General features: G+C 30.2%; 1 protein-coding gene across 1 annotated transcript in view; it reads left to right on the top strand.

The window, feature by feature from the left end:
* LOC145286025 (SNARE-associated protein Snapin-like) overlaps positions 1–23,495 on the top strand; it is a 34,595-nt gene that overhangs the window by 5,733 nt on the left and 5,367 nt on the right. Inside the window, exon 2 of the mRNA XM_080134644.1 lies at positions 18,532–18,578. Coding sequence (XP_079990770.1) covers positions 18,532–18,578 — 47 coding nt within the window. The remainder of the gene's footprint in view (positions 1–18,531; positions 18,579–23,495) is intronic.

Raw genomic sequence — 23,495 nt, 5'->3', positions numbered from 1 at the left:
CCCAGAAACAAACACTCTGGCAACGCCGGGTACCCCCGCTAGTTTAGTAAATAAATATCAAAATTAAATGAAATTTAAACTGCATAATAATGACGAATCCAGTACATTATATTACTGAAGAAATTGTGTTTAATTCTTCAACACACCAGAAAAATTCCTGTAGGTAGCTGTAACATTGATTAGGCAAATTTGGTTCCCTTTTATGTAATATAGGGTTAAAGAGTGTTTTGCCAATCTTGCTTCGAAGAATGTCGGATTGTCAGTTTCCAGATATTAAGCAATGTAATTCCTTATGTTATCAGTGGTAACCATTTCTATACACAAGCGTGTGCATATTTTTTGCCGCAAACCAGTAGTTTTCTGCATTAACAGTGTAATTCTTTGTTATTAGCAGTGGTCATTTCTGTACGCGCACTTGCACATAACAAAGAATTGCATTGTTTAATATCTGGAAACTACTTGTTTGTGGCAAATTTAAATTCAATAATCGTTTGCAGCATACCCAAAAACCAGTTGAAGGTGATTAAGGTGGAAACTAAGTAAAAATTTACCAAAACAGCTTTCAGGCAGCCCAAAAAACAACAACAAAAAATTATCACTAGGTAGACAGAAAGTGGGTAATCATTTTACATTAAATTTATGCAAAAAGTGATTCCTTATTTTTGAAAAAAATAATTTCTTCATATCATGAAAATCATTTCTTAATGATGGAAAAGATATATGACAGTGTGTTGTATATGTCGTAAGGATTTCACAGAGCATGTAAATATCTTTTGCCGTGAGACGGGTCTTAAAGGAAAAGAATACCTAATTGTTTTTTTTTGTTTATTCTGAAGAAAATCATGTTTTACAAAGAAAAGTTTTAATTATAAAAATATATTCGGTTCTTCTTTTGCTACTGTTATTTATTTTATTGAAAAGAAAATGTTTTTCAAAGTGCATCTCTGAATTGAGAAGTGTTCATGCCTTCTGTGCTTTTCTATTCCCCTTTTTTGAGCTTGTCACATGCTTCTGCAATGAGAAGGGACGTAATCTCTATCAATATTAGGGTACGCACTTTTAGGAATTGCGAAAGACTCGAGAACATGTTTCAACACAATGTCACCTAACGATGCCATTTTTTTTCTTCAGGGACAAGTTGCTCTTATACCGTTTTCTCTTCAGTTCTCGTCTCGCTATAACATTAACTTTGTCCCTAATTAGTGTTCATTTTTTATTCTCCACTAGCGGGGGGTACCCGGCATTGCTCGAGTGTGGAGAGGTTTTATGGTAAGGGTAATGAGCAATGGAGCCCTAAAAAAAAAAAAAAAAAAAAATTGCAGCAGTAGCCAGGCTTGAACCTGTAATGCTAACAAGAAAGGAGGTGAAAAAGAGGAACCGTTTTAGTCGCCACAACGAGTGCTCGAAATAAGCTTAATCATTGCAAAGCATACGATTTCTTTGCAAAAATGTCGATGAAAAAAATTACCCCTCCTTGCAAAGAACGGCTCTATTGACCAGCACAGAATTAATGTTTTTGGCCAGTTTTTGGATATTTGTCGTCCGAAGGTCAGATCTTTCCAATGATACCGATTTTGTCAGTGTTGGTTGCGTGTGTCAAAAGTTTTTGACATGCACACACACACACATTTTGCTTTTTATATTCTAGACTAGCCTAGGTACCCAGAGTTGCCCGGGTGTGTAAGGGTGTTGGTTGAGCAAAAAATAAAGAAAATTAGTAGTAGGCAAGCTCGAACCTGTAATGCATCAGAGGAAAAGGAGGTGAAAAAAAAGCAAACAGTCTTATTGATGCGCCCACTGCGATTGTGACGTCACAGGTGGTCAAAATAACGTGTTTTATGCGGCGTCGTTGGTGCGAGGTTTCAATGACTTGCAAAAATGTCAACGAAAAAATGATTCTTCCTTGTAAAAAAAATTATTTTAAAATGTCAACGAAAAAATGATCCTTATAAAAAAAAAAAAATTTAAAAAAAAAACAGCCCACTTGACAGTAAAAAAATTAATGTTTTTGGCCAATTTTTCAAGATTTGTTGTCCGAAACATTGAGCTTTAAAATGATACGAATTTTGTCACAATCCAACTCATCTGTTGAAAGTTTTTGGCAGACATATACACATACACACATTTTGCATTTTATATAATAGACTAGCAGGGGTGCCTGGCATTGTGTGTGTGTGTGTGTGTGTGTGTGTGTGTGTGTGTGTGTGTGTAGGAAAAAAAAAGTGAGGCGAAGGCAGAAAATAAAGTGAAAGAAAATGTGATATCTTATTGTGACGCTAAGAGAGCAGAGGAAGGGAGAATTGTTGAAATTAACTTTGGCTGCAAGCCAGTTAAGCTTGAAGCTTTCTGCGTATTTGTTTCCCCAAGATGTTGAGGAAAACCAGCCCCCCCCCATAAAAAGGGGAGTGTCCAAATTAATAGCAATTGTCTAATATGAAGGGTTTTCCTCCTATTGATCAAAGCTCATTGCTTTTTGGATGTCCCAGCACGAAAGGCCGAGAATATGACTTTGCTTTCAATTTTTGGTTTTGCTTTTATACTGTAAACACGAACAAACACGTGAGAAGACAGAATAGAGGGAATTTTATAAAATAAAACTCGCTCAAATAAAAGATAGACACAACGTCCCTTTGCAAATCATAGATATTATAATCTAAGGAGTACATAAAAAGTTCTAAGAAATGGTAATCCCTCCCCGAGCTCCCCCCCCCCTCCAAAAGCCTTTGCTGGACATACAAAAAAAGCATACACACACATTTTCGCTTTTATATTATAAAGACTAGGAGGAGTACCCGGCGTTGCCTGGGTATGGAGAGGTGGTGTAGTAAGGAGCAAATGCGAGGCATAAAAAAAAGCATGGAAAAATAAGAAATAAAAACAGGAAAATAAAGAAGCAAACGAAAAAAAATGACAAATAACTTATATGTTCATTGAAATAACGTTTGTTTTCTCTTTAAACCAATTTAAGAACAAATGCTAGACGTGCATGCGTGGTTGCCAAAGTCGTTTAAAAAAGAAAAATTTTTTGCGACCCTCCCTTCTTTTAAACAATCATATCTGTATGAAATAATTAACCGTTTTTTTTTTTTGTTTTTTTTTTAATTTCACATTACGATCCGATGCCACTGAGAAAAGTTTTTTGGGGAGACATACAAACACACATTTTGCCTTTTATATATTAGACTAGTGGGGGGGGGGTACCTGCCGTTGCCCGGGTGTTTGAAGGTGTGTATGTGTGTTGGGGTGGAGGTAGATCAAAACAACCCTGTTTAAAGAAAAAAAAAAAAAAAAAAAACGTTGGCTAGGTGTAAAAGAAAAAAAAGGTTTAGTAGGAAGGTAGGCTTGAACCCCGAAGCAAAATGGAAAAAAGATCTAGCCATCTCTGCCACGAGGGGAGAGAAAGTGATAACTGTTATAAGTTAGCGTTTATAAAGTGAAATATACAGGTGCGAGAAAGTTAAGTCGCATGATGTTTGACCTAGTTTTGCGTTTCTGTTTCCCCCCGCCCCCATCATTCGCATTTCAAAGACGCGGCGATTGAAAAATATCTTGAAAATAGCTTGTAAAAGTCAGGCAAATTAAAGATAGTCGTGATCCCCGTTCTTAAATCGTAGATATTATGATTTAGACAGTATATAAAAAGTTTTAAGGAGTGAGCCGACCGAGAAGCGCAATGAAAAAAGCCTTTTGCGGACATACACAAAAATACACACACATTTTCGCTTTTATATATACAGATTACTTATTAGTTAATGAATGGGTGCATCTGAACCTCCACACCTTACAAATTTTTTCCTATTCACTTTTTTCAATTTATTTTTCAACTATTTCTCCGGATTATTATCAATTGGACACTAAGCTACCAGATTAATAAAAAGAAATTGAAAAAAAAAAAAAAGCAAAATTTGGAAGGGTATCGGTTTCACATACAATAAATCGACCCTCCATTTTTTTTAGAACAGATTTACAGCCTCATTTTAATGTTGGCTTCTTCAGCCCACTCTACCCCGCCATTATTTTATTTTATTTTTTATTTTTTTTTTGCGACTTGTCACTTTGAAAAATATTCGGTCTGTGCCCCCTACCTCAGTCATTTTTTTTTTTAATGATTTTTTTTTTTTTTCAACTTTTTACAGGTGCTTTTACATTTAACGACCCACGCTATTTTTTAAATAGTATTTCCAAATTAAATTCAAGTTTTACGATATCTTTTTTTTATAAAATTATTAGGTGAAAATATAGTTAGTTAGAAAACACCCTCCTCTTCCAATGTTAAATAGGTTTCAAAATAATGTTATTTCAGCACGGTACCTTTTTTAAGTAATTACATGTGAATTCATGTAACTAATTTTGAAATTAGTCCAAAAACAAATAAAGCACAAGTGAAAATCCGGAACAAGTTTACCATTTGGATGATATTAATACCTGTTTCTTGGGAAGAGTGTGGGGCGGAGGGAGAGTAATCCCTTTCATCTAAAAATCTAACGTTGTAGTTTAAGGTAACATTTATCAAAAAATATTTGATACTTGTAAAAAGACATTTACATTTAATAAGACATTAAAATATTGAAAAAAAATTGTATTGTACATACGCATTATGGAATTAAGAATATTTTTGGGGGGGTTGGGGTCCATGTTGTATGCAAATATTTTTTTAGGGGGGTGGGGGTGTATTCCTGCCAAAAACTTCATCATATTTGGTTTAACATTTGTTTTACATGATCGCATGCATTGGATGACTTAAGAAATTGACTTCCAAATTAACCTATCTCTTCCCAGGTTTTCATCTATCCTGTTTTTTCTCAAATTTACTTTTCACTTCCTCTCATGTCTTTTTTGGTCTTCCCCTGTGGACTGAACCTTTTAACTTGACTGTTCTACATTTACTAACCTAATCTATCCTTTCAATGTGACCATAACATCGAAGTATTCTTTTCTGCACACATCTATCTAGATTTAATTAGGCACGGCCAAAACGGAAGGAGGAAGTATTTTTTGAAGGAGTCTCTCTTTAAAATCTACTAGAAATCAAGTAATTATCCAATCGATACTAAATTTTCACCAATTATTAAGTGAAAAATGAGATTTATAATGGTGTACTTTTTTTTTCATAATCGATATTAGATATATATTTTTTTGTCTACAACCTCCCCCCCCTTCTTTATTTGTGGGTATTATTGTGGAGAGGGTGATGCTAAAAAATAACAACAAAAAAACACAACTGCACGTATCAGATTTTTAGGTTGAAAATCCGAATTTTGAATCCATTTTCATCTTTTGTGTTTTAAAGTGTGAAATTCATTGAATATGTTAATAATAATTATGCTTTCAAATTATCAAAGAAAAACACTACTTTTAAATCTTTGAAAAATAAATTAATAATTTTCTTTTAGTGAGCCAATTCTTGCTAATATACCATTAAAGGATCAAGTAAAGATTAGATACCTTGTAGCAGAAGACAAAGATTGGCGAACATTTCAAGTGACATCGGTTGTTTGACTTTGAAATTGCCGTTGGTTGTTTGTAAACATGTCAAATAGCAGACATGGTTAAAAGTTCGCGATCAATTCGATATTTACAAAACATTTTCTTTAATATTAAATATTTACAAAACTTTTACGGATAAAAAAAACTTTTCTATTTACGCAAAACTTTTTGATGTAAGTAAGAAGACAAATGTATTTAAACAAAATATATTTAAATAAATGGGTGTCTTTCTGAGTATGTTCTTTTTATATATTTACAGAACTTTTTAATAAAACTAATAATATAAATAAATGGTAAATTTTGACGACGTGCCCCAACGTATTATAAACATTCCAATCTCCCTATGTTAAGAACAGCTTTCGGAATAAACACCTCCAACTTCAAAAGCCGTTCTTAACATGCGGAGGTTGGGAGGTGTTTATTCCGAAAGCCGTTCTTAACATGGGGTGGTTGGAGGGTGTTTATACTACGCTGGGGCAGGTCATAAAATATCAAATAAATAAATAAACCGACGTTATAACTGAGAATTTTGGATGATGTCAATTAAAAAATACATAATTTTAAAAAAATTTAAATAAAAATTATTATAATAAAACTTTTTAATGGCAAAAACAAATATAACTGACTTGTTCAGATTTTTGTGACCAAGATTAATTTTTATGTACAGTGTGTGTGTGTGTGTGTGTGTGTGTGTGTGTGTGTGTGTTTCTTTGTGCGTTTTTAATACGATGTAATTATTTACAGTGCGATGTATGTAGGTGGTCGGTGAAGGAGATATCCTTCTAGACTGAGGCAATTTTCATGTATAATAAAATCACAAGTATAAGCAAAACAATCGAGATTTTTTAAAATATATTTTTATTCACATATCTTTTATAACTTTTTTTATAAAGATGAAGTGTAGTATCACAAGATAAAAATATTTTTATTTAAAAAAAAAAAACTTGCTATTTGCTTGCTTCTCCATAAAGAGAAATTAAGTACAAGTAAGTTTGGTGCCCGAAATTTTCAGTTTCTAATGTTTTGCAATTGATATAGTTCATTCTTTTTATTTCTTTTTTTAATTTTTATTATAATTATATTAATTATTATTAGTTTTATTAAAGTTCTGTAAATGTATTTAAAAAAACGCACTCAGGAAGACACCCATTTATTTAAATATCTTGTTAAATTTACATTAGTTTTGTTACTTACACTAAAAAGTTTTGTGTAAATAGAAAAAAAATTTTTTAATCCTTAAGTTTTGTAAATATTTAATATTAAAGAAAATGTTTTGTAAATATATATTTTTTCTTTTAAATCTTAAAGTTTTGTAAATATATTTTTTAAAAAGTCTTGCTTGCAAACATTTGACTATGTCTGCTATTTGACGTGTTTACAAACAACCACCAGCAATGTCAAGGTCGAACAACCGGTGTCACTTGAAATGTTCGCCAATCTTTGTCTTCTGCTACGAGGTATCTAATCTTTACTTAATCCCCATTAAACAGAAAATACTTTGGAGAATCAATGCCAATAAAGGAAAAAATTGATAACTGCGCATTTTGCTAAAAATACAATAATTTATTTTGACAATTTGTCATTATTTGATATTTCCTCACCTATGCAATACAATAGTTATCTCCCCCCTTTTCCTTTTTGCTTTGACTTGCACTTGATTTAGTTTAAAATGTGGGGGACTTGCATCTACCACACTCTCTCGTTCACAAACACTTAGTTCTGATGGCAAAACAGGGTCAAAACACATACGGCACCTAGCATTCCCAAAATGATCACCCATCTGTTACTGGCCAGCCTCATTGTTGTTTAATTTCAGGGTTATGTAAGCAACAAATATGTATCGCTTATGAAAAAATTAAATCCTTATAAAATTGATTCTTCACTTAATCGTCAAAACAAACGTTAAAAATACATGGAAATTTACAGAACTAAATGACTTCATTTATTCGTGTAGAGGCTACCGTAGCTTCTTCCAAACTATCATTAAATTTTGGATTTTTTAATTTTATCATGCGAAATCTATAGACCAAGATAAAAGATGAAATTATTTGAAATTCAGGTGCTTATGTTATAAAATTTTTGTATATTCTTATAGCGAATCATCCTAAATCTTATTTAGACAAAAAAAAATTGATTTGAAAAAACTTAAAACATCGAGACAAAAATGGCGGTGAATGTTTTTTTATTTTTTTTTAAATTTTGTTAAAAATAATAGAAAAAGTTTTATATTCTGCTTTTCATATAAAATTCAGGCTTTTCTCTTTCTGGAAAAAAAAGTAACAGTTGCTCAAGAATAATGGATTTTAATAGATTTTAATTCATTAAAAAAAACAAAACAATAATTTGTTTTTTCTACCCCCCCCCCTTTTTTTTTTTTTTTTTTTTTTTTTTTTTGCCATGCCTAGATTTAATCTTCCTCTGTAGTAAAATCAGAACTAAGCCTGTCATTGTTCATATGTCAAATGGTTATATCATTTCACTCTTCCCTTGGTCGACAGTGATAATGCTCTAGTTAAGTTGCCTCAGGTTAACTATTTGTCACTTTAATCTGCCAGTGGTTTTATCTTGAAAATGTGGAAAGAAATAATGATATTGGTTCTTTATTTCAATTCACATTCCATGAATATTTCTGACAAAAGTGGAAGAATTGCTGTTTTCTGGGTCGGAATCTAAGTATTGAAGTTTTTTTTTGTTGTTTTCTTTTCTTTTTCAGCTCCTTACATCAAGTGGTTTCATGCCTTGTCTGGGGCGATTCCCATAAAAAATTTTTATTGGCTCTCCTGAACAATGTTGCTAATAACAATTACACTGTCCAAATATTTGTTTTGATTGTTGGGTGACCCTTCCCTCCTGCTTTATCAATATGCTACAGCATTTCTATTCTTGCCATATATTCTTAATCGATTGTTGAGAAAGAAAAATTGTTATCTTTTCTTTATAATTTTCCTCATCAACTTTTCACACCTGTACAACTGTTAATTTTATAATTCCATTTTACAACTTACTTTGAAGTCTAACACTCAACTCTCCCCTCCTGCTTTGTCAACTTGATATGATGTCTAAACTCTTGTAATATGTATATATATTTTTTTAATGAATGATCAACTTTTCTTGTTAATTTAACTTTTAATTCTCATTCAAGCCAACCTATAAGTCCTTGTTTAATTTAATCAATAATTTCATATCACTTTTTTTCTGCATAAATTAAAAATTATCACCGTTTTACTTTTTCTTTCTTTTGGTTAGATACCACCGTGGCAGTACATCTGTCTATTCTCTTACTGATAATGAGAATTCATATCTAGCAATTTTCTTTTGTTTAAAATATCACTTTTGTTTTGCTTCAACATAAGTCTGGAGTTATTTGATACTTGCTTAGGCAGAGTTCATTGAATTTTTTGCAATTATTTATTTTACTTCAATTCACCCCAAACACATACTGCCACTGAAATGGGCTAGTGTGAATTAGAGGCATCCTAATTAAGGAGTTGTATAAGGCTTTTTTTTTTTTTTTTTTTTTTTTTTTTTTTTTTTTTTTAACATTTAAATTTCTAGATGAATTAAAGACAGAATTGATTTATGAATGGATATGCAGCACATTTTTTGTAAGTTAAAAAAAAAAATTTACATAATATAGATTACCTCATGAAATGAGTTTTATTTATTTATTTTTTTTAATACATAAAAAATTATGATCCAGTCGCGGGTGTTTTAGTATATTTTAAATCCCTACACATTCATTATGACAGCTAAACTCGTGTGATTTTATGGTGTTTGCATTAAATCAAAAGCTATGTGAATTCTTGGAGGATTCTCACTAAGAGCTTTCATAGATATTGTACAATGTCAAGAAGTACCTTAATTGGAATATTCTTATGATGCCCCATAAGGTCTATGATGATCATCTTTTTCTGTTGACTAGATAGTAAAATTATAAAATTTGATCTATCGTTATTAGTTTCTTAATTTATGTACAGCATAAACAGCTTCACACGCCATTTTTCATTACATCAGAATTAAGCGAGATGAGGCTTATCAGAATTTTGGAATATCAGGCATTTTGTGTGAAAAAAAAATGCTCAAGAAAAAAAAAAACTGCCATCATTTAAAAAAGAATCTCACCTGAGCAGGATAGATTTGCGATTCAGGACTATTTGTGAATTTGATATTCCTTAGAAACTTCCTCTTCGTGTCACATCAGGAGAGAAAGAAATTTCTTGAGTTCTATAACAAGTACAGTCTTGTTTGCTTTCCATAAGTACCAATTCTTCATTAGAACGCTGTGGAAGTTAAATATGAATGATTCTAAACAAGTCTTTCTTTCATACCATTATTTAGCAAGACTCTGTCTGGACTTTTGATCTTTTAAGATTTTGTATTTGTACAAAAAAAGAAAATCCATACCTTTTCAAGTTTGGCATAAATGTTTTTTGCGATATTGATCCTCTGAAGTTTGGAAAATAAGATTACTATGTTTCAATATGTGAAATGAATACTGATATATTTTATCATAAAACATATGCAATACTGTGCTGGTGTTTCTATATTTGAAACTAGCAGGACCCGTTAACCAGCATTGCCTAGTGGAAGTCTGCCCACCACCTTGCAAAAAAGTAAACTACAGTTGTTGTTGTTGGTGGTGGTGGTGATGGGCACTGCTGTTCCTGAACAATTGTGGACACTGGCGGTCATGGCCAAAATAAAATAATCTGGCTTTCACTGGTGATTAGTGCTGGTTTTGGTGCGATAACATGCAGGTACTGTTTGAATTTTTAAAAAAAGCAGTTAAGGGAATGTGTGAATCAGTATGAATTAATAAAATTATGAAAAATGGTCCATTAGAATGATAATGGAAAGTAAAAACAAGTTTTAGAAGTTAAGGATTCTCACTGTATATGAACTGTTTAGAGTGATCGAAATCAGTGGTAGCAGTTCTAGCTGTTTCTGTTTGTTGTTCAAGTCTTTCTCTTCTTTTCAACTTTTTCACCAATAGTATTGAAATAAATTCCAGTTTTATGTTTTTTTTTAAAGTGTAAAACAAAACAATTACAACTTTTTTTAACCTATCTTCTTTGAGTATTTTCATGTTAAGATCAACATTTGGAATAGACATCTCAAACTCCCCAAGTTAAGAACGGCTTTCAGAATACATCACCAACTCACCAGCTTAAGAACGGCGTTCAGAATAGATCTCCATTTAAAGAATGTCTTTTGGAGTAGACCCCCCCCCCTTTTTTTTTCCTTTTTTTTTTGGAAGGGGGAATAATTTCCTCAAATTTAACTGATAATCGTAAGCATACCAACCCACAAATGCAAAAAAAAAAAAAGGGAGGGAGGTAGTGTCGATAGGAAAGAAGTAGATTTGTTTATCGCACATGCATACAAACCTGGCAGCCAGTGAATTACAGTACATAATACAGGTTTATATCTCTATAAGTACTTGTTTCTGCAAAATTTGAATGAGATTTTCTTAATCAGGCTAGTTCAAAACATAAGTTGTCATTCTAAAGAAAATTGTGGAGGTGGACCTAATGTATAAATTTATTCCCCACTCACCCCCCAAAAAGTTAGCGTGTGTGCAATCTCGAGAATCAGTCCGGAAAAGAAAATGAAATAAAATATTTCACAGAATTAAAAATTGGTGAAAACAATTATATAACAAATAATTGTTTCCCTATGTGATAGTTTGTTAAAACTGTAGCGTAAGTAATCAGTGTAAAAAAAAAATAAATTTGTGATTGTGCATAAAATCAGACCCTAACTTTTAAACATGCTGACAGGTCTGTCAATCGAGGTATGGAAGCATAAAATGGATACAATACTTCTGCTATTCTTCAAAAGTACTTCTATATTTGGGCAAAATATTAAGATATTTTTTGTTAATATATTTTTTCAAACATATTTGCGTTTTGTTTTTTTTTAAATATAGTTATGTTTTTTGGGTTTTTTTTTAATGTACTTTATTTAAATATTCTTTATAATCTATTACATAATTATAATCTGTACAATCTATTACGATCGTTGCCGATTTAAAAAATGTTTCAGCAATATCATCTACTTGATTATGTTTATTTTTAACATATTTAGAAATATTCACATTATAAAACTGTTAAACTATTTTCTGTTGCACATTCACGTTTTTGAAACTACTAAAACTAAAAAATGTGACACATTCATTGTTTTCTTTTCATATTTCTGTAAATAATAAAGTTATTTGAAAAGATATGTAGTTAAAAAATTTTTAAAAATCAATTGATAAAAATGTTTACGTAGTTCTGTATATTTTTATTATAAGAGGGTGTGGAAAAAAAATAAACATAAAATATTTTTATTGTTACTATATTTTAAGTTTTAAAATGTGAATATTTCACATATGTTACAAAAAACATTCAATTCAAACAACATAAGTATAAATCCAGATGATATTGGCGAAACATTTATTTTTAAATTGGCAACAATCGTAATAGATTACGCAGGTTAAGTAAAGTATATTTAATAAAGTGCATTTAAAAAAGTGACTGTTTGAAAAAATATATTAACAAAAAAATCTTAATATTTTTCCCAAATATATAAGTAGTTTTCAAGAATAGCGGAAGTATTGTACTCGTTTTGTGCCTCCATACCTTAATTGACAGACCTGCTGGTGTGGTTGAAAGTTAGGGTTTGGTTTTATGCACAATTACCCAGTTTTTATTTCCTCTCTCTCCCTCTCTTGCTTGCTATCATAGTCGAAAACCTATGCAGACAAGATAAGTAACATTATTGAAATCTAGCTAATCGTAGGAAAATATGTAAGTAATGTGAATCCCTCACATTAAAAATAAATGTAAAAAAAGTATTAAAAAGATTTAAAACCAAAAAAACATCTAGTTATATAATGCAAAGTAAAAGAAAACCAAAACATAGCATCATGTAAGATTTGCTAAGCCGCTCCGAAATTGAAAAATAAACAATGGTACATATATATATATATATATATATAATTTTTTTCAGTTTTTTTTAGGGGGGGGGGAGGATAGTGGCATGTTAATGTGCGCATAAATAAGTGTAAGGTTATCAGTATTTAATTTTCTGTTTATGAGCTGTTATGTTTGTATTTGGTTTATTTTTTATTTATTTTTTTTTTAAATGATTATCTCTTGTAGAGAGTGCCGCCATATTTGAAAGGTTCTGGCGTGTTTATGTATTAAGAGGTACATTCTGGAATAATCAAATTGCCAGCTCTCTGCCAATGAGAATTGGCAGAATTTGAGAAGGGAGAATTTATTATTTTTGAATCGTGGAAATGGAAAGATTATGTCTATGAGTTTATGATTCAGTTACGAAGGATGCAAACCCAATATCTGTAGAATGTGTATATTTCCTCCCGGTCTTGACTTTTAGTCATATTTAAAATATTTCATTTAATTTGTGCACTTAACGATGCAAATTCAAAATACCGACAGACTAATAAATGGATAGATTTGTTGATGGATGGAACATTTAAAAATCCATGATGGACATACTGATCGTTTTATACCATTTTTCTTTTTTATGTAAAGACTTTGATGCATGTGAAAATGTAATAAGTTCAGTACATGACAATAAGTTGTTTTCTATAAAATTCAAATCCCTGAGGAATATTGAAAACTACTGAATTTTAGAATGTTCCTTAAGTAAAGAATGTTACTTGTAACAAAAAGAATTTGCAAAATATTAGAAATGTTCCTGTAGATTTTGTCTTACTATATCATCGGTCAATGTTTGTGATTTGGAAATGCTGGTTTCTAGCATAAACCATTGGAAACTGTCTTGGAGTGTGGTGACTAAGAGGTTATCTAAGATGGACTAAGGCAACTTTAGGTTTATATATGTATATATACCCACATATGAATGCAAACATTTTTGGATAAAATTTGGCAAATTCTTTTAGAATATCATTTTTTCTTCACAACACGAATTCGAAAAGAAACCATATTTTGTGTTCTTTTTGTTTTGTCTGCATTGGAGACCAAACATTTTTTAGTACGTGAACTGATAATGCTTTTAAGATGAAGTCATTCACAAATACATGATTTTCTATCTTCTGTGAGAAAAGGTTTTTTTTTTGGGGGGGGGGGGTATTCTGAATAACATTGTAATGATAGTTCTTTCAATTTCAAGAAAAGTATATAAAAAGTTTTTCTTTCACAAAGTTTCCAATAATTTTTTTTATTTTTTTATTTACAATAAAAAACTTGTAAAATTTTATGATGAAAGCATGAAAACAACTGAAAAAAAATGGATATTTTTTTTTTTTTTTTTTTTTTCAAAGAAATTTGTTTTAACAAATGTGTTTTGTAGTGGGGTTCTTTTTACTTAAAAAAAGTTTTTGTTGATATTTGTTCTTTAATCTTTACAAGAGGTTCGTTCATTATTTTCTTCACAATATACTGTAATTCATTTTTAATTAAAAAAATTTTTTTTTTCGTTGTAATGACTTTCATAATTTCATTAAAACTTGTTTGTAAAACTTGCCAGATGCGAAGTTGAGTTCTGGATGAGTACTGCTTATTCTTAATCTAAATATAGAAACTTTTGATACAAAAATAAAATGGTAACACAAAATTATTTTATAATTTAAATTACATCACAAATGATAGCATCTATCATCTACTAAAACAGGAAAGAGGGATTCTTTATAGTATCATAAATGTTTAGGTAAAAAAGAAAAAAAGAGATATCCATTAAAATAGAACAAAGAAGTCATAGGTTATTTATGTGGACACAGTGACACAAACATCCCATCCGTTATAGCTATCGACAGTATAGGAAAATGCAATTCCTACGCACATCTTTCATGCTCACCATTTCCAGCAAATACTGTGTTTTTTTTTCATGCAAGAATATGCACATGCCATCATCGTTTAATAAATATTATCATTTATTCCCTACGATTCTCATCATATATGTAATCCCACCTAGGTAGTAGCCAACATTTTCCTCTTTAAATTTAGTCCTCCCATGGACAGACACCACTGGGTATTTTTTTTTCACAACCATATATAGCCAGTTAATTATTTGCCTTCTTAAATAAATCCATTTTTTATATTTAACTAAAACTTGAAATAACAAACGGCTCTTTCTTATTCTTGGTTGAACAGAATAAATGACAATCATCAATTGCCAATAATCATTAAGAACTGAAATAGTTGCTCTTCAGATTAACAGTTTGTATTTTCGAACACTGACAAAATATGAAGTATTCTTTTTGAATAAATATATGCATATATGAATTTATAGTAAACATAAAAAAGTAAATGTAACCCCAGCATGTATAATGTTAAAATTTTAACATTATACATGCTGAGGTTACATTAACTTTTTATGTTAATATGAAATTTGTATATGCATACATACATTCAATATAATGATTTGACACAAAAAATATTAATTCATACTATGATTTGCTGAATTGCAACGAAACAAACAAAAAAAGAACTCTATTCCATTCTTCAGAAATGTTGTTTTAATCATAGAATTTTGAATAAAAACATTTCCTATTTTTTCAAAATATGCATTACTTCCATTACTTATATTTTACGTTTTTGATCTATTTGCAAATAATGCCTATAAACAGACCAGTAAAGTACACACAAAATTATGACATCACTAATTCTATGGCAAGCAATGAAGGTCCACTTCATAAAAATGAATACATACATTCATTCAAAAAGAATACTTCATAATTTTTTTAGTTAGCATTCTTCAGTATTACTTTGGGCAATGTTGGTTGGTTATTTGTTTTTGTTTTACGGCATATCAACCTTTTTCAAGTTATTTAATGTCGAATCCAAAGATTTTGAAGAAAAATTTTTTAATAGAATATATTTGTTTTAACCCATAATTGGAACTCTAACAGGTACTACCACTCTGGGTTACAGTGGACCTGGGAGCAATGGTAATTAAAGGGTGGCTCCACACTCCCCAAAGCCTGCAAGCTGGGGCCTCACCACTGGATATAGTTTAAGGTCATATCCAGGACCAAGGCAATGTTGGAAACCGGGTCCTGCTACTACATTATATAAATCAATAAATGTAAGTTTTCTCCATCTTCCTTAACTATATTAATGCCAAAACAGATTGTGTTTATTCAATTCACTTATACAACATACTTTTTTGTAATATCGTATATATGGTGAACTGCAAATACCACAGATATTGTTTGGTCTTAATTTGCATATTTATTTTATAAACAGCTTCTAATGAATTAATGATGTAATATAGAGTTGTAATTTTGCATTGTCATATTTTTTATACATGCGCAATATTTTAATGGTGTTGGAATACTGACAACAGATACTACACTTTAAATTTGCAAAAATATAAAAATTTATATTTACAACAAATTAGGCATATTGACCTTAGCCAAAAGGTCAAGGAACCATAAAAATGGATATTAATTTTCAAGTGAATGAAAAAGAAAAAAAAAACTGATTTAATTATCTTTTTAATGGGGGTGAGTAGTATAGTATTGGTTCTGTTGTTCTAAAACTGTTCTCCTAGGAATTCTTCTCCTTAAAGGACATGAGATAATGCTCTCAGGTCATATCCTAAAAGAACTTAACTTTATAGGATATGACCTGAGTAGAGACAGAAGCAAAAATAGCAACAAGTTGTTTATGAATGACCTAAAATTATATGCAGTCAAACCAAAAGCTCAAATAATAGTCCATAACTTCTCTAATGATATGTTGAATTTAGTCTAGATAAATGCAAGAAATGTACCATGAAGAAGAGTAAGAAAGTTCACTCACAAGTCATCGAGTTGACAAACGAAGAAGCAATTGAAGATCTTGCTAGTGATGTCACTTACAAATATCTAGGCATTGAAGAAAACTCCCAAATCCAACACAAGTTCATGCGAGAGAATAAGAACAGAATATATAAAGCGACTAAAGAAAATCTACAAGTCAGTTAACTTAACGAACAAAATTACAGCAATTAACCAACTTGCAATAACAGTTGTAACTTGTGGGTTTGGTATAGTTGATTGACCCCAATGAGAGCTCAACAATCTTGATGTAAAGACCAAAAAGATACAATCAATAAAGTCACATATCTGTAGAGGATGGATTGTGTTAGCCATCCTCGTAGTGGGGGACAGATTACCACTGTTGTCAATTAGGAGATTAAAGAGAAATCACATGGTCTCCTTTGCCATGGAATGAAGACACAAAATATGCCGGTATTATAGACACCACCAAATATGTTTATTTACAGCAGATACAAAAATGATAGTAAGAGTTCAGTGAGAGATTCTAAGTAACTTACTTGCATTTGTAGTCTTTGCCCCTGACCTCGCCGTCAAATCAGAATGGTGTTCACCAGACTGGAGAGCGTTTATCTGCACTCTTTGATGTCCAACGAAGAAAGGGAATGAATAATATAAACCAAAAGTGAAGATAGCTGTATCACCCCCATTGAGACCAAGAATGATATTACCAGAGTTAAAGGGGCAATAATTGTGTTTGCCTAAAGGTTTGCTTGTGTGGACAACTCCATTCCCATACATCAAAACTGATGAATAAAATGTTTTTACCAAGAAAAGCAGGTGGCTTAGGTCTAACAGAAATCAATCAAGCCTTTAGAGCAACCATCATCAGTCTGGGACAATACATAACTCGAAAGATGTAAACATAAGATGTGTGGCTCAACTCCACTGAGAAACCCTGTCCCAGCAAACCTCCATCATCAAACTGGCTTAAAGATTAAATAGGCCTGAGAAAGAAGAAAATAACAAAATGATACCCACAAAACAACATGGAGGCTAAACCAAATAGATATAATACCAGTAGTGATAAGTGCAACAGGTCTTTCAATCTACCTGGAATCCATCTTTGGCTGTCCAAGTGTTCATGAAGTACAACTTAAGGCAATGAAGGAGACAGTAAACATTCTAAAAAGAACCCTTGAATACTCTACAATTGTGAGTTAGGTTGCAGCTCATTTTCACATAATGTCTTCATTAATAGCAGTAGAAATTTTAAAACTGTTCCACCATACAATCCTTGAAACAAAAAAGTATATTACATTATCTTTTGAGGGAGGAAATGTATCTGTTCTGAAACTCTTTTCCCAACTATGATACCGAATACAGTTATTATCTTTTATGGGGTGATCCTTCCAGGTATTATCTTTTTTTTTTTTTTTAGAACAGGCAGTATAATTTTCATTCTTCATGATATCATCTTTCTCCTTTTGCTGAGGAGTGTAGCATTCTGTTATATCATCCTCCCAGGCATTAAGTCCTCTTGAGTGTTGTTCATCATGAAACCATCCTTTCAGTCATTACCTCTTCCTTTGGGGTTCCATGTAGTATATGTTCATTTATCATGATACCTTCCCAGACAAGCAAAAATATGAGATCGGAGGAAACATTTGCTTATATAGACAAACCATCTAGACCTGGAGAGTATAGTATACTAGTAAAGGTTTGGATCTTGTTTGCATAATTATGTAAATAAATGGCAAATAAAAGAATTAATGAGGGGAAGTGAATAATGTTAACAGTGGGAGGGATGAACAGATAAAAAAAAACGGATAAATATTATTAAGAAAAATATATATTTGAATTATATTAAAAAAAACAAAAAAAAACTATAAATCAAAGTGTCTTTTTAAATTTTTTCTAATATATGTTCTTTTTAAAACTCATTTTCACATAATGTCTTCAATAATAGCAGTAGAAATTTTTAAACTTATATTATATATTAAAACACATATTGAATGTTTTTACCATTTTTTTTTTTTTTTTTTTTTTTTTTGTGCAAAATCTAGAAATTTTCACCAATGTTTTGTTGTATTCATTATCTCTTAAAAGACCTAAGGGTCTTTGTTTATCCTTTGAATAAATGTTTGTTTTTCAGCTTCTTTTTCATATTTATTCAAGCTCATCTAATCCAACATGGAATAGCAAAAACTTTTTCTTGTCTAAATTGTAGCTGGAATAAGAGAAAGGGAGGGAGTGATTTTATTTTCTGAATTAATACAAATTTACATAATGGTTTTATTTATATTTTTTAGAGAGAGTCAAGTAGAACTGCGACAACAAATTGATAACCTTGCTGTAGGTGAGTTCACCTTCTAATCTTGAAATTTCCTAATTCCATTTTTAATGAGGAAAATTATTTTTATTCATATCAAACATCTTTCAAATTTTATTGGGTCAATTTAGTAAATCCAATAATCTGAATCTTTTCAATTGTTTGTTCTTGACTAATACAAATTCTTTGTTGCAAATGTAAATGCAGTTCTGAATGACAAGCCAAACTTTGATTTCTCAAGTTTTTATTTTTATTTTTGGAAATTGTTGAGGCTGCATAAAAAGAAAAATTATAGAAAGTCTAAGAAATTATTTTAAAATTTCATACAAATTCTGAGGAAATTATGTCTAACTTTGTTGTTAGACCATTTGTTTTTGTTTTAACATATTAATCTCTATAAAAACTGTCAGTGTCTTTCTTTCTTGTGAAGATGTTTGATTAATCTGAAGAAGCAGCTGTTGATTGAATGCCGAAGCAGCAGGGTATTTGAAACAATTTTACTGAAGATGAAATATAATCCAAATGTCAATTTGGAATATTTTTAATCTGATTTAGAAAATTAATCTTTTACAATTTGTAAACATACTAGAAAATATGGGATTCATTTGGTCCATAATTAAGCTTGTGTTAGATTGTTTGAATTACGAAAAATAAGTTTGTAAAGCCAGTTAAATATAAAAAATAAGACAATGTTTGCTATATCTGCCCCCTAGTTCTCGAAAAAGAGGTTTAGAACTTTTTTTTCCACTGAATGAAGACAGAACAGATAAAGTGCCGTAGCAAAAAAAAAAAAATCTCACACTTTGATCTTAGTCAAAGTGCCAGTTTGCATCCTTTCTTTTATATAAAAAAAAAAAACAATTTTTTTTTTTTAAGTTGAACAAGTATTAACTTTTCAATAATTGGATTATGATCAACATTCTATATGTTATCACTCACATTAAATACTATTAAAAAATGTGTCCAAACATTAGTGATTGACATAATTCACAAATAGTTCTCATTATGGAATGGTACATAACAATGAGAAAAAAATATTTAAAAAAAAAAGTAAAAATTTAACAACAAAAAATTCTCATTCAATTTATTTACAAGAAAATATAAAAAAATTTAACTAATTTTTCTCTTGATATTGCCTGGGAAAGTAGATTACTTCTATGAACTAACTATTAAATTATTTCTTGCTTATGGTTGTTCAACCTGAAGAAAGACACCATGATATTAATGCAAAACAGATGGAGAGGATGTATGAGGGAAGTTTAATTGCTAATGAACAAAAGATAAATTGATAAAAATAGTTAAGGAAGGTGGAGTAAAAGTCAATTCAGTACCTTAAAAAAAGAAAAAGCAAAATTAATTTTTTTTTCTCATTTTTTGAATTATGAGGTTACCAATGCAACCTCCAATTTTTAGGTTCACTGAACCTTAACACGAAGGTCAAGAGTAACATTATTGGAAAAGTTTTGAAATGGGAAATACAAATTATCAAAAGTCAGTAAAAAGTAAATAAAAATGTCTTTGTATACAAGAGTGATTTTATAAAAAATACATGTTGTAATGATCAAGCAAATGTGTGTATCAATCAAGTTTTAAAAAATCGAAAGCTTTTCCAAATAGGCATCTGTTGAATATGTGTACAGTTAGTTTTGGGACGATTCCTAAATTTTTCCTGATTCCGATTCCAGGAAAATGTTGATTAACGATTCCGATTCCCATGGAATTGTTACTTTGAAAGATACCATTATATAATCGAAAGTTTTTGTGTAACGAAAAAAATTTGGTACAGCAAAAAAGTGGAAATACAATTAAGGAAATTTCGAAAACTATTTGATTATTTTCGTAAAATTTTTTTTCATTGAAGATAAGTCAAAACAAATATTTTAACCATGTTTCATGCACCATCAAATTAATAACAATCAATTTCAGGAGTTATTTTATATATTAAATATAAAGAAAAAGTCAGTCATGATTAATTCAACAAAAATACAATATCAAATTTCAAGGAGAATAACATGTTTTGTTTATCTTTTGATATTCATTTTTTTGTTTTATTTTCTCTTTATTTTCAATAACTTTAAAATTTAACTTTTTTCAATCGCTAACTGATTTTTAAATGAAATTTAAAAATAACTAAATCTTTAGTTAAATTTTTAGCCTCTTATATTCAATTGTCTCAAATTATTCCTATTTATTCGACTTTTAAAAAAATATTTTTAACAATGTTATTTTTGAAATTTAAATAAATTGGTTTATTTCTAGAATTATTTTTATTATATAATTATATACTTAGCATCCTTTAATTTTTATTCTTATTTAATGTCTTAATTTACCTCTTTATTTCTATGTAAAAAAAGTAAATCTTTGGTAATTGTTTATTTCTATTGTTACATAAGTCATTTATTGAACTTTCAAAATCATCTCCGTCTTAATGCTGTTTCTGACAACCTTTTTATTTTTTGTTAGGGGTTGGGAAACATTTACCTATGTTCATATCACGGCTGTAATACCAGGCATCTGTGAATGTCGACCAAGCTCCTTCTGTCCTTTAGTTGAACGGCTCTGAGTGACTAGTTAGTTTGCAGGTAAACATTACCTTATGCTACGACGGGACACTGATCACTCTAATTTGTTTTTAATGGTATTCGAGGTCACTGACAACAAATCTGATAATCAAACCTGCCGCAAATTTACCATTTGCATGGTATGAACCCCTAGACTTTGGGACTATTTTGTGCCATTTCATCGCCTTCAGTAGTGTTTTTCTTACATGATACGTTTGTGTGCGAATGGGCATAGTGAAGTATCTTATCACATCATGTAGGAATCTTTCTAATAAGTTAAAAAAAAAAAAAAAAAAAAAAGTGGTTCATTTGATTTTCGTCTAACACAGTTTTTAATGCTTTTTTAATTGGTCAAAAAATAAAGTTTTCATGAGCGGTTTGCAAAAACATAAGCACCAAACACGTTTTTCGTTCTTTTTTTTTTTGTGTGGCGGTGGGGGGGTATTTCATTAACAGGTGCTTCTGCAGTTTAATTAACCGTTTTTCCATAAGTAATACGCTGACACTTACTATTTCACAAAAATTGTGGTGGTGGTGGTGCTTGGGCGCACATGTTAAAGAACGGAAAACATAAAAATATTTGGTTATGTTTTTGTAAACCGCTTGTGAAAACTTTTTTTAGATCAATTAAAAAGCATTAAAACTACGTAAGACAAAAAAAAAAAATAAATAAACCACATTTTTTTTTTAACTTTATTTGAAATGACCGCTTAAAGATTCCTATGCGATATAAGATACCCCACTATGCCCGTTTGCACGCAAACGTATCATGTAAGAAAAATATTACTGAAGGCGGTGAAATGGCACAAAATAGTCCCATGGTCTAGGGGTTCATACCATGCAAACGGTAAATTTGCAGCGGGTTTGATTATCAAATTCATTGTCAGCGATCTCGAATATCCCTAAAAAAACAAATTAGAGTGGACGGTGTTCTCTTATAGCGTAAGGTAACATTTACCAGTTTGCAAAGTTAGGGTTCAAAGGATTAAAAAAAGAAAAGTTAAACTTTTTTCCTTTTTTAAATAAATTTTTCATGTTTTTGTTGTGCAAAGTTCCAAAAGAAACATGTAATTGCATCATTTCACAAAATATTTTAATGAAATGTAAATTTCTAAAAGAAAAAAAATGAAATTACTGCATTTATTTAATAGATAGCAAAATGATTGTTTTCTTTTGTAGTTTTTGAAAGACCTTAAGTGGAACCGTCAGTCAGCATAATATGTAGTTCTAAAGTTTTTGTTTTTGGATACTTCAAAAAAACCGACTGACTGTCAAAGTTTTGTGAACTGATACCACGTGATTAGTTTCACTTTAGTTTTAGAAATATTTCCTGAAACAGCCTTCGTTTAGAAAATAGAAAGTACATATATTGTTCTATTAAACCTTTTATTGTTTAAATAATTTGACTTTGCTTGTTTTATTTAAAAAATATATAAAGGTTGACAAGACAGTTTTAATTTACTAATGAGATTTTTCATTCATTTACTAATGGAAGAGTGTCGATAAAAAAAAAAAAAAAAAAAAAAAAAATTGCCAAAAGATAAGCGCCCTTTTTTTTTTTTTTTTTTTTTTTTTTTTTTTTTTTTTTTTTTTAGTCACCAGTTGGAAGAACCACTAATTTTTAACATGATTTTCTCACAATGAGAGCACTGTAAAATCTTTTTTCTCTAAGGGTTAAGTATTTATCAACTTTTTTTATGGACTTGACATAGTTAGGCTGTTTTATATATAAATAAACTTTGCTCACAAATGAAAACAATGTTACCTCGCAACACCTAAAGTTTCGCAGCAGTGCAAACATAACTAATCATTGGCCTATGTATGTGACAGAATAAGAAAACGCCTTAAGATAAATAAAGATTATCTTTTAAAGTAGTTAATAAAATTCTTGTATATCATTAAATGTTATGAAAAGTTCTTTGACGTTTTTATCATAAATTTTTGACAGCATTAATCTCACTTCAAACAAACAGTTCAATTTAAAAATATAAGAGAATCATAATGTTTTTAATGATGTGATTCCAACCGTCCCAACACTGTGCGATTAAAGAATTTAAGAAGTAAGAAATATATGTTTAAAAAAAAAAAAACAGTCTTGGCAGACAATTTTATTAAACCGTTCAGAAATAGAATCTTGAATGTAATTTAATATTCTTGAATAAAATTACGTTCTCATAAGGGAAAAGAGAGAATCTGAAAGAGTAGCTTGACTCAGTAAAATTTTGTTAGTAAACCGTTTTTTGTGAATGAACTTAAATAAAAAGAAATTATGTACAAGTATTAATACTGGAGTGATTGTTAGTTTTATAAAACCGTTATTCTTATATTCAGTGAAACTGGAATGTGGAAGAAAGCATTCTGAATAAAATATCAGAATGTTTGG

This window comes from Euprymna scolopes, chromosome 10 (assembly GCF_053919585.1).
Source record: "Euprymna scolopes isolate OS-2025 chromosome 10, ASM5391958v1, whole genome shotgun sequence".
Lineage (NCBI taxonomy): Eukaryota > Metazoa > Mollusca > Cephalopoda > Sepiida > Sepiolidae > Euprymna > Euprymna scolopes.
This window is presented reverse-complemented; position numbering and strand designations above follow the sequence as displayed.